The sequence below is a fragment of the Rhincodon typus genome, chromosome 28, assembly GCF_021869965.1.
Source record: "Rhincodon typus isolate 14 chromosome 28, sRhiTyp1.1, whole genome shotgun sequence".
Taxonomy (NCBI): Eukaryota; Metazoa; Chordata; class Chondrichthyes; order Orectolobiformes; family Rhincodontidae; genus Rhincodon; species Rhincodon typus.
In genome coordinates this window covers 29,355,521-29,373,226 of record NC_063359.1, presented here as the reverse complement: position 1 = coordinate 29,373,226, position 17,706 = coordinate 29,355,521, and the positions used below count along the sequence as shown (strand labels likewise).

At 40.5% G+C, this 17,706-nt stretch overlaps 2 protein-coding genes across 5 annotated transcripts in view; both read left to right on the top strand.

The window, feature by feature from the left end:
• Nucleotides 1–2,085, top strand: part of c5 (complement component 5) — a 106,483-nt gene extending 104,398 nt beyond the window's left edge. Inside the window, exon 41 of the mRNA XM_020514981.2 lies at nt 829–2,085. Coding sequence (XP_020370570.2) covers nt 829–964 — 136 coding nt within the window. The 3' untranslated portion in view covers nt 965–2,085. The remainder of the gene's footprint in view (nt 1–828) is intronic.
• Nucleotides 2,086–5,954: 3,869 nt separating this feature from the next.
• The window catches only part of LOC109915370 (TNF receptor-associated factor 1-like), a 33,908-nt gene continuing 22,156 nt past the window's right edge, over nt 5,955–17,706 (top strand). For 3 of the 4 annotated variants that reach the window (XM_048613330.1, XM_020514983.2, XM_048613332.1), the window contains exon 1: nt 6,192–6,349. The gene's annotated coding sequence lies outside the window, so the exon portion shown is untranslated. Of the gene's footprint in view, nt 6,028–6,191; nt 6,350–17,706 lie in introns of those variants that run through there. The other variant, XM_048613331.1, reaches the window with a different exon arrangement.

The window sequence follows — 17,706 nt, the reverse complement described above, 5'->3', positions numbered from 1 at the left end:
GACACTATGCAGGACAAAGCATCCCGCTTGATTGGCACTACATCCACAAGCATTCACTCCCTCTACCACAGACGCTCAGTAGCAGCTGTGTATACTATCTACAAGATGCACTGCAGAAAATCACCGAAGATCCTCAGACAGCACCTTCCAAACCCACAACCACTTCCATCTCGAAGGACAAGGGCATCAGACATATGGGAACACCACCACCTCCAAGTTCCCCTCCAAGTCACTCACCATCCTGACTTGGAAATATATCGCCTTTATAACCCGAGGGGTCCTGTCCTGCTACCTGCCCACCTAAATAGATTCCCCTTACCAGAAAACTCACAGGGGTAAGGGCAAAGACCAACCAAGAACCTCATTTTTCACTATGATTTTGGCAGTGATTTCTTCCTTGGGAGAAGAGAAAGTACTTATTCAGTACTTCAACGACATTGTCTGCTCTATGCCTTTATCTCTTTTAAATTGCTAATCAGCCCCTCTCCTTTTGTTATTGTTGTACAATTGCTATGTCCATAGAAGACTTTTGGTTTCTCTTTTATATTAGGTGTCAGTTTCTTGTCATATTGTCTCTTTGTTTCTGCTGTTTCTTTTGTCATATGTCTTCTAAATTCTAAAATAAAGCCTACCTCTCACTTGTATTATCAACCTAACATCTGTTACATGCATCCTTCCTCTGTTTCATCTTCCCTCGTATCGGTTTTATTATTCACAAAACTCTAGCTTGGAAAATGTGTTATCATTGTAGTTGTTTGATGCCATAAGTAATGTTCTTCATTGCAAGCATTTCAAACATTGCAGAATTTTTGTGTTTTCTTATATTAGGTATGAATATCCTCTGGACTCATCCAACTGGATAGAAATGTGGCCTTCCAAGAAAGAATGTTCTGGAGAAGCATGTGGAATCTTTCTCCAGCAAATGGAAGATTTTTCAATTGGTCTTTTAATAAATGGATGTTAACAGCTATGGATGTTAACTGATATGAAAATAAAATGGATGCATGTTTGAATCTAAAATCATCTTGTTATTTTACTGTAATAGTGGTACATTACTGGTATCGTGCTAACATTGTAACCATTTACAGAAAATGTTCTTTTAATAATGCTCCATGTATTTGGTTTTCTCCTGTAAAAGAATCTCTGACAAGTCAGAGTGGGATGAAGTTATTTGCAGTTTATTGTATCTTTCAGGCGACAGTTTGATCAGAAGAAATTTTACATTGGTAAAAATCTTTATTTAAAGTGACCAAATGTGAAACATTAATATTTTCATAAACTATTTCTAGGACTTGGTAGTGAAACATGCATTGTTCAGCCTTCTTTATATAAAGTCATTGGCTTCAGGAAGGTAGTTCTTAGAAGTTCATCTTGAGTATAATGCAGCCAAAATTAACATAAAAGAAACATTTGTTCTGTTCAAAGGCCTATAATGACTCATTACACTGTATTTTTTCCAATCAACTAGGAATAATCAAAATTTGTTTTCACATTATTTTCTGATTAAACCGATGACCCTTTAATCTGGAGTTTCTTTTTCACTGCTTCTTTAATTTGTCAACGTATGAGATAAGTCAGATATTTTGTGTCTCCATCTTGGCTCAAGTGCTAGGTCAGGGAAACAAATTTCCCTGTTCTTTCTGAGACCCAGGAGTACTTAAATTTTCTAACTGGTGTTGTTGGGGAGGGCTGGAGCACACTGGTACAGATGAACAAACAACTATCAGCAAGAAAGCTACAAGTCAGACCTCCAGGATCAGGACCTGATGGCTACCCAACTAGATGCTCACTTAATAGCAGGTATTTTGTGTTTGGCCCACATTCAGGACATACATCACCCTCTGGTTTCCTTGAAATTATTCATCAGGTCCAAAGCTGGTGTATTTAACCCTTTTGTTTGAAGATGCAAGATTGAAAAAGATGTTTAGGACACCATGCTTAGTTTGGAATTGTATTTAAGTGACAAGTGTCTCCTGAAACAACTCATACTTGGACATAGCCCAAACTGTTAGGTCATGAGCTGATATGAGCCTGTTGGACAGTAACTTATATAAATATGAAATAAAATTGTGACTATTATCATAACTATCGTAAAGTTTTTATTTTGTTTTATTCCTTCACAGGATATAGGGCCACTGGCTAGGCCAGCATTTAATGCCTGTCTCCACTTGCCCTGGAGATGGTCGTGAGTTGCTGCCTTCTTGACCACTGGAGTCCTTGGAGTGTTGGTACACGCATAGTGTTGTTAAGGAGGGAGTTATGAGATTTTGACCCAGCCTCAATGAAGGAATGGCAGTGTAGTTCCAAGTGAGGATGGATTGTAAGTTGGAGGAAAACTATTTGGAGGTAAGTGGTGGTGTTCCCATGTATCTGCTGCCCTTGACCTTGTACAGTGCCCAGGTTTGAAGGGTGCTATCGAAGGAACCTTGTTGATTTGTTGCAGTGCACCTTGTAGATAGTACAAATTTTTGCCACTATGCATCAGTGATAGAGTGAGTGCATGCTGAAGGTGTTAGATAGGGTGCCAATCAAATTAGCTGCTTTCTCTCGGGTGTTATTGTGCTTCTTGTATTGTTGGATCTGCACTTATCCAGGGAAGTGGGTAGCAACTTATCATGCTCCTAACTTGTGCTTTGTCGATGGTAAATAGGCTTTGAGGGGTCAAGAGTTGAGTTACCCACTGCAGAATTCCTAGCCTCTGACCTGCTTTTGTAACTACAGTGTCTATGTGAATGGTTCAGTTCAGTTTTCAGTCAATAATAAACCCCAGGATGTTGATAGTGGATGACTCAGCAATGGTAATGTCATTGAATGTCAAGGATCATTGGTTAGTTTATCCCTTGTTGGAGGTGGTCATTGCTTGTAGCGTTTGTGTAGTGTAAATGTTACTTGCTGCTTAACAATCCAAGCTTGGATGTAATCCAAGTCTTGCTGCATTTGGATACACACTGCTTCAGTATCTGAGGAGTCGTGAATGTTGCTGAACATTGTGCAATCATCAGTAAACATTCCAATTTCTGACCTTATGTTGGAGAGAAGATTATTTATAAAACAGCTGAAGATGGTTGGACCAGGACATTACTCTGAGGAGCTCCTACAGAGATGTCCTGTGGCTGAGTTGATTGACTCCCAACAACCACCACCATTTTCCTTAGGAATGATTGTAACCAGTAAACAATTTTCTGCCAGTTACCATGGCTTCCAGTTTTGCTTGGTCTCCTTGATGCCCAAACAATAAAATGCTGCCTTCATGTCAAGGGCAATATATTAATCCTCTTAAGTTTAGCTTTTTGTCCGTATTTGGACCAAGGCTGGAATAAGATAAGTGAGAGGCCTGGTGAAGCCTAAACTGAGCATCAGTAAAGATATACTGTCAGCTACACCTTCAACCACTTACTGATGATTGAGAGTAGACTGAGTACAGTAAGTGGCGGGTCTGGATTTGTCCTGCATTTATGGACAGGACATAGCCAAGCAATTTTCCACATTGCTGGTTAGATTCCAATGTCATAATTGTACAACTGACTGGGGGTGCAACTAGTTATAGAACACAAGTCTTCAGTACTATTGCCAGAATGTTGTCAGACCCCATGGTCTTTGCATTATTGAATGCCTTCAGCCATTTCTTGCTATCCCATAGAGTACATTGAATTGCTGAAGACTAGCATTCGTGATGCTGGGGACCTCTTGGGAAGGCAGAAATGGATCATCCACTCAGCACATGTGGCTGAAGATGCTTACAAATGTTTCAGCCTTGTCTTTTGCAATGTGCTGGACACCATCATTGAAGATGGGGATATTTGTGTTCTCCTCAAATGAGTCGTTTAATGGTCTACCAACATTCAAGACTGCATGTGACAGGTCTGTAGTGTTTAGATAAGATCCATTGGTTGTCAGATCACTTAGTTCTGTAAGTAGTCTTGTAGCAGTTTCACCAAGTTGACACCTCACTTTTAGATATGCAGGTGCTGCTCCTGGCATGTGCTCTTCATTGAATCAGGGTTGATTTCCAGTTTGGTAATAATGGAAAGTGGAGAATATCACTGGTTACAGATTGTGGTTGAGTACAGTTCTACTGCATGGTAAGTGGTAATTAGCAGAAGGTTTCCTTTCCCAGGTTTGACCAGATGCCACGAGACATTATGGGGTCCAGATGTCACTGATGACAATTCCCAGAGCAACTCCCCCTCCCTCCCAATTGCATACTGATGTCCTACCCTAGTTATTACAGTGGGGCGCAAAGGCTTATGTCATCAGTATTTACTATCCCCAAAGGTGGGCTATAATAAGTGTTTCTTACGTGAGATTGAAGTGGTAATCATACCAAAGGACTAGTCAGGATTTTGGTCCACATGGTCAAGCATGGCATTCAATTCCTGTCCCTCTACTTTATCAACTCATGTGTCATTGCCCTCATTATCTCTCCTCCTTATGATCATCATCCTCCTCAGGTTATGGTTTCTCTCCTCAGGTTGCTTTGTTGGATCTGCAGAAAAGTACGGTTCAAGATGAAAATGTTTGATGTGACATGTTTGATATGAATAACTATAAAAGGAGACAAAATTGAAGCAAATTTACTGCACTCAGAAGAAGGTTTAGGATCAGTCAGTCTGATTCAGGCCTACAGTCAATGCTTGACTCATGTTGGGGACTGTAAGTGTTCCAGTCAAATCGTAGTGATCTTGGTCTGGAGGGGTCTACAGACACAAAGAAGGTTCAGGAACAGTCAACCTGGCACATGGACCTATAGTTCTCGCCAGAAGGACCAACCATATGGAGGATTATAAGTTCTCAGCCAAATCTGAGGAACACTGGGCCTGAAAAGTGAAGGTTATCTAGGGGTAACAGCCAAACTCAGGGGGTTTGGGTCTGAATTAAGTAAGGTTTGGACAGAAATGTAAAGATTTGCCTATGGTTTTTCAAAGCTTTTTTTCAAATACATCACAGTGATTTTGTGTTTTATGTGAGAGCCACGGTTAAGCTATGGAGGGGTTTAAGTTGGACAAACCACTCAATATAGTATCATTTAGACAAGCTTAGGGACTCTATCAGGGCACTAGGAGGTTTACGTTAATAAACAAGTTTGTGGGTGAGTCTTTGCGATTTTTTTTTTATAAACTCCTGAAGTCCAAGAACCATTGTAAGGGGGAACAGGAATTGCTTCCAGATGTGTCCCTGACCTCAACAACAACAAGAATAAGGTCCCTCCACAGCAAAGGGAGATATTGATGTCGATTCCTCAAGTTCCTTGACCTTGTGCTCAATTTTCTCCAGATACAAACATGAGTGAAGTGAAGCAGAGCCATTGAGGACAGTTAATTAGGTGGCATTGAATAGTTGATGAAAGGGGTCTGGCAACAATCACCTTAATAAAGTAGAGGAAAGGGTTTTAAAATAATACATGCAAATAAATTCTGTTAAGGGAATGGCTACCACTACTGTAAGATTTATTACCTTGAACCAGATGTTAAAGGTCAGTTACACTGTAACTTTGAAAATAGAAATATAAAGTGCTGGTGCCCCAAGAAAGAGGAAGAGGGATCAGTGTGATACCAGCTTTGGTTAGATCTTTAGATATATAGTGACCCTTGGCTCCAATTAGGAGAATGTTAGCCCTCAATTCCAGGACAATTTCCTTGCATGTGGCATGAAATAGCTTTTTGATGATGTGACCTCCCATGAAAACACAACAGTTGATTTCTCCCCTCTTAAATCTTCCTGAGGAAGTTTTAGAGATCGCTCACTAAAGTTTTTTTTCCCTTCTTTGAGCTTGAGAACTCCTCCAGTGGAAGATGTTCTGTGTACAGTGCAACTATCAGACAGTGAAATCAAGGATCCAAATGCTTATGGGCTACACCTGCAGTTTGCTATAGGAAGTTTCAGCCAGACCGACCGTTTGAATGGCGGTACAGTGATTCTGACTGACCCGGCTCCTGGGGCATTAGTGGCTGCAACTCCAAACTCAAGGACACGAACCCGGTGCAACTCCCAGTGTGTGGAATATCCGTAGATCAGTTCAAACAAAAGGTGTGTATCCATTGTGTCCTTTAGCATCGTTATGGCGTGATGAACAGTTTGAGTGATATACAATGAGTTATTTCACCGCTGTTCCCACAGCTCCGCAGTTGGCAGGTAAATACATTTCTGCTGTTCAGAAGCCAATGACGACTTTTGCAGTTGCGGTGGGGACATGTGATGTAGGGGAATTCCACAAACTGTCGCTGACCTTCTTTTGAACAAAATACAGTTGAGTTTCACTCTCATGGTTTTCACAGATTAGATGCAGTACTAAGAAAGCAAAAGGCTACTTCTAGCGACAGAAAGTTTGGAAAGCAGACACGTCTATTTCGTAAGTAATCGGTTTCGCATATACTTTTGTAAAACAAACATTGAAAGCTCAACCCATTGCAAATTGTTTTTATTTCGCCCTACCATCCATCAATATAATCTATCTATAACATCTCCTGACTGTAGTTACACTGCGGTTAAAGAATTGTTGTAAATTATACAGCAGTGATCAGCTCAATAAGAGAAGCTACAGCTTTTTGAGTTGCAAATGTTTTGTAATGTCGAACCTTAAGGTCAACCGTTAATGGCGGAACTGTTCCAGCGTGTGTTATTTTTAACTCAAACCGGGATGTTCCCACTTCTTAAACAGCTATAATTGCCTCAGTTAATGTTCCGTCAGTGCATTCCATGTCATTTTTCAATGACGCCTCACACACGGGTTAAGAATTGTGACAACTGTGGAAGGCAGTGTACATTAATCTCACAAGTACCTGCTGTGGCAATGGGCAGGTTTTATGTCTCACATCTCTCTTCGATACGTAGTTTATATTGTAGTGACTCGTTTCCTGTTATCTGACCATCTCTTTCGACTAATTTCTTCTTCCACTACTTATCTACATCTCTAGAACGCTCTTTCCTGAGTCAATATATAGTTTCTGTCTGCTTCGGACATAAACACAAAAATGTCAGAGAAACTCAGGAGGTCTGGTAGTACCTCTGGAGAGAGAAACAGTTCATGTTGCGATTCCGGTATGAGTTTCTCCGGTATTTTCTATGTTTGAAATTTCCAGCATTCTTTCTGTTTTGCTTTTATTTAAAGATTCATCTTTTATCAGGCGCAGCGTTGGGGCTCTTGTTACGCAGTGGTAGTCTGAGTCAGGAGGCCTGGTTTCAAGTCCCACCTACTCCAGTGGTGTATCATGACATCTCTGATGTGGAGGTGCCGGTGTTGGACCAGGGTGGACAAAGTATAAGGTCGTACGATACCAGGTTATAGTCCAACAGGTTTATTTGAAATCACAAGATTTCGGAGCCTGCTCCTTCTTCAAGTGAAGTGATGTACCGAAAGCTTGTGATTTCAAATTAACCTGTTAGACTATAACCTGGTGTCGTGTGACTTCTGACTTTGTAACATCTCTGAACAGGCTGATTAGAAAATACCGACATTGGATTGATGTGATAATATGATCGATATACCATGGTGTGATAAAACAGATTTACATCTGCAGCTCTCCCCACCCCATAGAAATTGAATTCCAGACCTTAGTCTATCAATTGTGCCTAAGCCTTGAGTCACAATTGGTTGTATTTGGGAGAACAAGTAAGTAACCTCAGACCCTGTCCATGTTAAGTGGGCATTCACAAACTTGTTGGGAACATGCTCGTAAATAATATTTTCCTATAGAGGGTGTAACAATTGTTTTTCATTTTTAGCAATGACAAATGCTAACAATATTAAAATGTTTAATTTGATCTTTGTGATCACAGGCAAAATTTTGAGTAGTGAAAAATTTCATATTCCCAATGTAGAAAATATCAACAGTTCATAGTAATTTTTACAATATTTACGTAATATATCTTTTAAATATACTAGTCATTGAATATTTGCAGCACAGAAGATCATTTGAACCATCATTTGACCAAGTCCATGCACATTCTCAGCAAAAGCAAAGCCTGTCCCACTCCTCTGAGCTGTTTCCATTCACTTGCATTTTTTTTCCTCTTTAGATGCTTATTCAGTTTCAAAAAACATGATTGAACCTGTCTCTAGTAGATTCTCAGGCACGTATTCTAGATCCTAATCACGCACCACACATAAATAAATCCTCATCATTGGTTCATCTGCCCTTCCCCTTTTATCAGGGTCCATTGGTTTTCCACCTTTCTGCCATGAGTACTGTTTCTCTCTGTCTATCCTGTCTGGCCCCCTGAACCCCAGTTTTTCTAACCTACCCATGTAACTGAAGTTCCTTATGCCTGGATGCACTGTCATAAAACTTATAGCTTCCATATCCTTCACAAAATGCAATTTCCAGGATGGTATACATTACTGCAGTTGAGACATTTAACAGTTTTTCCATGTAAATTGGTTAGCTTTTTATTAGTTTGATTATACATATGATATAGGAACATACAGGGGTACAATGGTTCATTGCAAGTCCCAATTTTGAAATGAGCATAATGATATATAGGACCGTTAATGTGTGTACAGCCCCTACTCTCTAGTTTGCTCTAACGTGCTCCTGATTATTATGTATTTTGGCATTGTTTATTATTAATATTTAATTCCTTGGTGTCTCTTATTTGCCTTCTTAGTCAACTTATTTTTGGAACCAATTCCAGTTGTTTCCTAAATTACAATAGTATTTACACTTCAGAAAAAAAAGCACATAATTGGTGTAAAAGCATCTTGGAATGTTGTGCGGTTGTGAAAAGTGCCATATAAATTTAAGTTTCCTATCTTGATTTAATCCCTTCACTTTTTGTTCTTTTTTCATTTGCATCAGGATTGCCCTTAACAGGCTTTGCTTGTTACTGGTTCCCTGGCCACAGGGGTGTTTTTCTTGGTGGTGGAAGTATTGAATGAAATTATTTGCACAATGGTGTTTTCACTGAGTCCCTGCACTTACACATATGCAGCAGTAATGTGGGGATTAAATAAAAAGAAAAATGAAAACAATAAAAACATTCAAGTCTTTATTTCTTTATCTTTGTTTTGTCTCCTCTATGATTAACATTTCCGGAAATCTGTAACTTTATATATTTCTCAACCTGAACCAGTTAGAAGTAACTTGGTTCATGTGCAGCAGGTTTGTGGATGAATAATAAATTTGTTTTTAAAGGTACACAGCCCTTGAAAGGTCTGTCTCATGTTTTACTTGGCTTCACCAAAAAAGTATAGTGAGGGTCACTCTATACAATTAAATTTTCATCAAATTTACTGAAACACTAAGTGGTCCTGAACGGACTGAACTTCTTTCTATTTCCTATCATAGATATACTCCAATAGGGTCTGGATGCATTCCATGCATTAATAGTGTATACCTGCATTTGGTTCTTCAGTACCTATTGACACAGGTAGCAGATGTATGTTTTGGCCACTTATTCTGGAAATGAATGTTTGGTTACTATAGATGGAAGAAGATGGCTGTTCATGAGGAATTGTTTTAATCTCAAATGGCACTCCTCCAAGAATTTTGACCCATAACAAGATCTGCTTGGTCTCTAAAATCTCTCCAATTTAGAGAGACCATTGACAATCTTTATTTGTAACTACTCCTGTTGACTCAAGGATAATAAATTGATAACATATCAATCGTCTTTATGAAATGAGCGCAGTCTCATGTATGGAGCACAATAATATGATGTCCTGCTGCTGGCAAATAAATCGAGAGATTGAGATTGTTATTGAAAGGACAGTGGTTAAAGAGTAAATGTGACTATTTCATCACTGTTTGCACATATTCAGTGAAGGTCTAAGTATGCCACAAAGCAAAATCAAGTTGTTAAGCAAGCAAGTGTCTTGGCAGCTGATAAAAGTGAGACAGAACTATCATCTGAATAAAGGCTTAAACTGTATTGAAAAGGCTGGTATTATTTTTCCAATAACTTTTTATTTTGCTGAGACCCTTGCCCTATATCAGAGATTTATGTGACATGAAGCTTTATCAGTGTTAGAAATGAAGGTTCCTTTACGGGCAAACTAGATCAGCTCCAGAGTTAATTGAGAACAGGTAATGCTCATTGGACAAAAACCTTAAAGAAATGCAGATGCTGCAAATCAAAAACAAAAGCAGAAATTGCTGCAAAAACTCAGCAGGTCTGGCAGCATCTCTGGAGAGAAAGCAGAATTAACTTTTTTAGAACTCTTATGGTGTGGAAGCAGGCTACTTTGACCCATCGAGTCCACACTCACCCTCCAAAGAGTATCCCATCCAGACCCACTCCCCTACTCTATCCCTGTAACCCTGCATTTCCCAGGCTAACCCACCTAGCCAGCACATCCCTGGACACTATGGGCAATTTAGCATGGCCAATCCACCTAACCTGCACATCTTTGGAATCGGGTCCAGTGACCTTTCTTCAGAACTGTTGGTAACTAGGAAATGGTTGGTAATTATGCAGAAGATAGGATGGGGCGTTTTTCTCCTTTTTTCTCCCTTTGTCCAGTCCCTTCCCACTTACATCTGCGATTCTTCTGACACGTTACATCAGTTTCAGAATTTCCAGTTCACAGACTCCAGCCATCTCCTTTTCACCATGGACATGCAATCTCTTTCCATGTTCATCCCCCATTAGGATGGTGTCAGGGCTGTCTGCTTCTTCCTGAAAAAAAGGCATGAGCTGTTCCCCAACTCCTCCACCTGGCTGAGCCCTTCCCCCTGAACAACTTCTGTTTTAAATCCTCTGACTTTCTTCAGATTGAAAGTGTGGCCATGGGCCCTAGTTACGCCTATCTCGTTGTGGGGCACATGGAACATTCTTTGTTCCAGTCCTACTCTGGCTCCCACACACAACACCTTCTCTGGTACATCAGTGACTTCAGTGCTGCTTCCCCCTCTCGTCCAGAATTTGAAACATTTGCCTATTTCACTTCCAATTTCCACCCCACTCTCACTTTCACCTGGTCCTTCTATGACTCCTCCCTTCCCTTCCTCGACACCTCTGTCTCCAATTCTAGGGATAGGTGGCTGGCCACCAATATCCGTTACAAACTCGACTCCCACAGTTACCTTGACTATACATCCTCACTCCCTGCTTCTTGTAAAGACTATATGCCATTCTCCTGCTTCCTCCGTCTCCATCACATCTGTTCTGATGATAGCTTCAACAAGGGGACCTCTGAAATATTCATCTTCTTCATCAACCAGGAATTCCCCAGCACTTTAGTTGGCAGGCCCCTCAGCTGGATCCGACCAATCTCCTGCACTTTGGCCCATACCTCCTCTCTTCCCTGTCGCAACAGCGATAGGGTCCCCCTTACCATCACCGACCATCCCACCAGCATCCATATCTAGAGGATCATGAGCAGCCATTTGCGCCACCTTCAGCAGGATGTCACCACCAGAAACATATTTCGCTCCCCTCTCCTGTCAGCCTTCTGCAGGGATCATTCCCTCTGGGACACTCTGGTCCCCTCCTCGTTCACTCCTAACACCTCCCCCTCAACCACCCCCGGCCTCACAATTCCTTACCCCACATTTCCCCTTGAGAACTCTGCAGCCTTCTGGATCAAAAGTTTTAGGCACCTTCTCCCATGCCCTTACCCCACTCCCCATACACCAGGCCTTGTCATTTCATGGGTTGCTACCACACGCAACCCATTGTCAGCTACTAATAGTCCCCATTAGCAGCTCTTCATTCTCCCAGGCTGACTTGTACCCAGTCCTTTGTCTGTCCAACTGTTGTTCTCTCCCTTTGGGCTCTATCTTCACCTATGATTTAGCACCACCCTGCCCAATAACAACCACCACCCCACATTCTGCATAAATACCAAGCTGTTCCCAGCTACTGTCAATTCTGAAGAAGGGTCACTGGACCCAAAAATTAACTCTGATTTCTCTCCACAGATGCTGCCAGACCTGCTGACTTTTTCCAGCAATTTCTGTTTTTGTTTGTAATGCTCAATGGACTTTGCATTCAAGATTTGGGTTTACTAAGGAAAAGAAAATCTGGGATTTCAGTGGTCATAGCTGCCAAATTGTCTGCCCCTCTTCCACTGCTACATTCATGCCCAGGTGTCCTTATAGAGGGACCACATGGTGTCAACCAATACTCTCAGTGGCTTTAGAGGGCACCACAGGGAGTAGAGTGTTTTAACTCCCCTTCCAACTCCACTTTGATTCATCCCTTTCCCCTTCTCCCTACCTCTCCCTCACTTGATGGTCTGCATTGCCCTTAATGAAATTTGCATGTAAATTTTTCAGCTGGAGAACATGGGTGATTTACTGGTGGTAGATAATAGGTGAAAACTACTCTGGGTAATTTAGTGGTTGAAGAAAAGCCATTCAGTTGTGTGTGTAGCACTTCTGAACATTAAAAAAGAGAGCTGGGTTCAGAGAGGATCTTGTGGTGCAGTGGTAGTCCCTGCCTCTGAGCCAGGAAGCCTGGGTTCAAGTCTCACCTGCACCATAGGTGTGTAGTCACATGGCTAGACAGGTTAATTGCAAAGTAGTTTTGAAAAAGAGCTGGGTTCACCTGCAGGGAGTGGTGTGCCTTATCTCTCCCTCCAATTCCATTTTGATTCAGTGGGCTCCCTTGTTTCCTCCTTTTTTTTTTGGATTTTGGTTATTGTTACATGCCCATAGTGAGCTGTGCTTATAATTTGATGAATGGTTTGGTGGTTTGATGGTGAGAGACGACCTTCCCAGCTAACTTCCCAGGATGTGGTGATATAGAGAATGGAAGATTCTATGATTAATGATAATGATAAAGGAGTAATAATCACAAGTACCTGAATAACGAAGGAATTGCTGACAGATGTTTTGAAGGGGTGGGCATCTTACCTTTGGTAGAATTCTGAATCAATGGAAAATGTTAGGATTGAATAATGTTAACAATGATTGAATCCCAGAAATCCCAGGGAATACTTAGTTCAATGAGTAATTTAATGGGAGTTAATTAATTCCAATGTCACAGTGTGGTGTACCAGAGTGGAGGACTGGAAAACACTGTTCCACTACTGATTCATGAAATGCATTTAGGAGGAAAAGGTCACTTACAGTAGAGAGAATTTCTCATAGACATTCTGATAGGAGTAAACCAGAGAGATCTCAACACGAGAAAGAGGTCTCAGCTGGTCAAGGCGAATAGGTCACCTGGATAATGGAGAGCCAATGGATAAAATTAGAAGTCCCCATGATTGGGTACTGTTTACGGCAACTAATAGAATGGAACGTAGAATGATAGGAGAGGCTAAACTAAGAGTCACAGAACAGGAAAAAATTTGGAGTACATTGGAATTTGATGATAGAGGTCACCATGCTCTGTCACGCAGGTGGTTTTGTACAGTAAAGGTCCTACCAGATGAAATATATAAAGTCAAAAGTCAGGTGGTAGCGAGAGGCTTTGAGGAAACGATATGGAAAGAGAGATTATTTCTAGAGCTGAGATGACAATTTTAAAATCCGTAGCAATTTTCACAACCTTCTCTTGTATGCGTACCTCCATAGATATCAAAGTGGAGTTTCTTCGAAATAATCTGCTCAAAAGCAAAATATTTTTACAGTCCCCTAAGGAAGCACCATGAATAGATAGGAAGCTCTGGCAAATGAATAAATGTTTTAGGATAAAATACATTCCTCAGCTGTGGTATTTTTCAGTAAGGACAGTTCTGTTCATTTTAGGATGGTCATAACTAAAGATGGACCTGGCAATGTTTTATTGGCATTATAATATAAAACCTTTGGGCATCTTTACAATGCACATTGAAGATATTTTGTGGAGTTGGGGAAGTCAGTAACTTTAGAAACAGATGAACAATCAAATTGGGATGGCATTTGAAATTGGCAGTCAAACATCTGGAGGTTTCAAATATGTGCCTTTGGAAATTGAGCAAGGTGAATCAAATGTAATCCTACACCAAGAACCTTCATAGGAAATTGCCTAACCAATTGCAATTACTTGCACCAGATCTGGGCAGAAGGATGTGGCCAATTGGATATTCCTCAGATCTTAGCTCAATTTAGCTGCAATGTGACAGAAACACTGCCAATAAGAATAGGCAGAGTTTTCTGCCATACTTGCAGTAAGGTCACGCCACAGAACCAGGAACAGATCATTTGCATGCTCCTTACTCGCTTACCCCTGATAAATCCATCACACCCTCCTCACTGGAAATATCTGGAAATAATCAAGTTGAATGTGGTTAAGGTCAGTCTCGTTGCTCAAGCCCTCATGGGCTATGCATTCAGAATCTGTTCTGTCGCTGTCCAATGTAGTACTGGCTAATTTTCCTTTCTTTCAGCAAGAGGTGCACTTCAGTTCAGCTTGTCAAGATCTAGGCAGCACTGTCAAAGTTATAAAGTAATTCTAGGGTCTTGTGGTAGTGGCTCTACTTCTAGGCTAGGAGTGTTCAAGTCCCACCTGCCCTGGAGATGTGTGCTAGCATATCCAAACAGGCTGGTTAAAATAGGCATAAAGTAATTCAACTGAAAAGTGAGAAGGTGCAAGTTGAGACTCTACCGCAACATGGCACAATGGAGCCTTAAAGCTGCTCAGTTAATGTTTGATTATGTCGATGCAAATCAACGTTCAGGGATCTGAGAACTAGCCTCAGATGTTTTACACCAAGAAAATCCATTTGCACATCCTCCCATGATATGCTGCTACAACTTTTTCTGTTTTGTTTTTTAATAATATTTAAATCATTATGAATTAGTAATGTACCTAATGCTTTATTATTTCTAACAAAAGGAACTCGGAATGCAGCTATGTAGAAAAATAAAATAATGTCTTCAATACAAATATTGTATCACTACACCATTTCTTACATTAACAACTCTTCTCTTAAAGGATCAAAGCAACATCTTTCAATTTCCCCAACGGCTCTAACTTATGACTGATGTATCCGGTTAGAATTTTGTTAGAATTAGTTCCTTCTGAAAGATGCCCAGAATTTGATTTCTACAGGATATTGTTAGCCATTGACAGGGAGTATTATAAACATTCTACTCTCAGTGGTAAGCTGTTGCTGTTGTTGTTATTGTTGTTCTACCTGCTATTTTGTGCAGTACCTGAAAGACAATAACCAGTGGATTGTTCCTTGAAGCACTCGCCATTTGGCATAGGGTCAAACAAGTCACTGAATTAAACTTATGGCTCAAAAAATGGTGTGGAAAAGGGGTGTAAATTCATGGGGAACTGGCACCAGCATTAGACAAAGAAGGAGCTATTCCAATGAGATTGACTCTACCTAAGCTGGATCAGGATCAGTGTCCAGATAAATTACAGAAATAGGGCTGTGGATAGGCCTTTAACTTAGAAGATGGGAGGGAGGGAAGGGTCAGGTAAAGGAAGTTTTGCAAATTTGAAAGAAAAAAAGAGTCATGGTAGTAAACAATCCAGCAATTTGGAGAAAGGCAAACAGAGTGGAAAGGGGACCATAAGTTTAACAGTAATAGTGTTTCACTGCATAAGATCAATACAAAGAATAGTAGTGAAAGATATAATAAAGGTTCTTTAACTGATTGGACAAAGAATTTATACTAAGAAGAAAGAGTAGCACAAATAGAATTCAATGGTTTTGATCTAATCATTATTATGATGACATGACTACAAGTTTGAGCAATAAATATTCCAGGGTGGACGTCATTTCAAAAAGACTAACAAAATAGAAAAGGAGGAGAATAGCCTTGATAGTTGAGGATGACAAAAGGACATTAGTGAGAGATGCTTGGTCTCAGAAGATCAGGAAATAGAATCAGTATGAGCAGAGATTAAAAACAACAAATATCAGAAAACATTGGTGGAAGCAGTTTAGAGACCCTCTAATAGTAATTATAAAGTTGGACAGAACATTAAACAAGAACTCATTAGAGTGAGTAGCAAAGGTAGTGTAATTATCATGGGTACTTTAATCGTAGAATCCATGCAGTGTGGAAACAGGCCCTTTGGCCTATCAAGTCCACACCAACCCTCAGAGCATCCCACCCTGACCCATCCCCCTACCCTTTTCCCGTAACCGTGGACACTATGGGCAATTTAGCATGGCCAATCCACCTAACCTGAGCATCTTTGGACTGTGGGAGGAAACCAGAGCACCCAGAGGAAACCCACGCAGACAAAGGGAGAATGTGCAAACTCCACACAGTCACCTGAGGGTGGAATCAAACCCAGGTCCCTGACGCAGTGCAGCAGCGGTGCTAACCACTGAGCCACCATGCCACCCTTCACATAGACTAGACAAATCAAATTAGCAATGGTCTTCTGAAAGATAGGTTATGTAAAATACTTTGGCAGTTTCCTGTAACAATATATCATGGATTAAGTTAGGGATAAAGCTACTTTGGCTCTAGTATTGTGCAATGAGGCAGATTTAATTAGTAGTCTCATAATTGGCAATGGCCTAGTAGTATTATTGATAGACCATTAATCCAGAGACCCAGGTAATGTTCTGGGGACCTGGGTAGAATCCCGCCATGGCAGATTGTGGAATTTTAATTCAATAATAATCTGGAATTAAAAGTCTAATGATGACCATGAAACCATTGCTGACTGTCAGGAAAAACACACCTGGTTCACTAATGTCCTTTAGGGAAGGATATCTGCCACCCTTACCAGGTCTGGCCTATATGTGACTCCAGATCCACATCAATGTGGTTGATTTTAACTGTCCTCTGGGCAATTAGGAATGGGCAATAAATGCTGTTCTAGCCAGTGACGCCCACATCCCATGGATGAAAAAAAAATATTCCAGGAAAAATGTCACAATCCTACTGAATTCCATGTTAGGTTTGAAAGCAACACACTCCAGTCCCAAACGAGAGTTTTAAACTTTAAAAAAAATCCAATCACAGGCATGTTGGGAGAGTTGATGAAGGTTAAGGATGGTGTAAATAGATTAAAGGTATGGTGTGAACAGTGGGAAATATTTAAAGAAACAATTCTAAATGTTCAACAAAACTCCATAACGTTAAGCAAATTCTCGGTAACAACTGGCCAATGTGGCTTCTGAGGAAGTTAAGGCTAACATTGGATTAAAAGGGGTGAATTATAATATTGCAAGTATCGTGGAATGCTCGCGGATTGGAAACATTTTAGAAGCTAGCAAAGGGCAAGTAAGAAGATAAAAAGAGAAATGATAGAATGAAAGTAAACTGGACAGGAATTTAAAATCAACTGTGAGAGCTTTTACAATTCTATAAAAAGACGGGTGACCGATAAAAAGATGACAGTGGCACACAATACAGTAATGTTTACAATTTATCCCATTTAGCATTGTAGAATTCTAACGGTAGTGCCAGGAACACATATCCTCAATATGGTTGCCTAGAAGCAGAGACAGAAACAGTTATCATGGAAATAAGCAAATAGAAGAGTAATTGAACAAATGTACTGTGTCTGCCTTCACAACAGAAGGCACAAGTTACAAATTAAAAATAGAGAGTAACCTGGAGGCCAGTAAGAGTAAAGAACTTAAGCTGATTAGTATCAGCAAAGGAAAAGTATTGGAACAAATTAAAGTGCTACAATCTGACAAATACCCAGAACCTGATGACCTTCATCCTCAGATTTGAAAAGACACAGCAAAAGCAAATTTCCGTAGATTCTAAAATGGTCCGAGCAGTTTGAAAATTAGTAAAACATGTCTATTTAAGAAAGGAGGCAAAACAAACATGGAATGACAGGAGTAGTAGGAACTGCAGATGCTGGAGAATCCGAGACAACAAGGTGCAGGGCTGGATGAACACAGCAGGC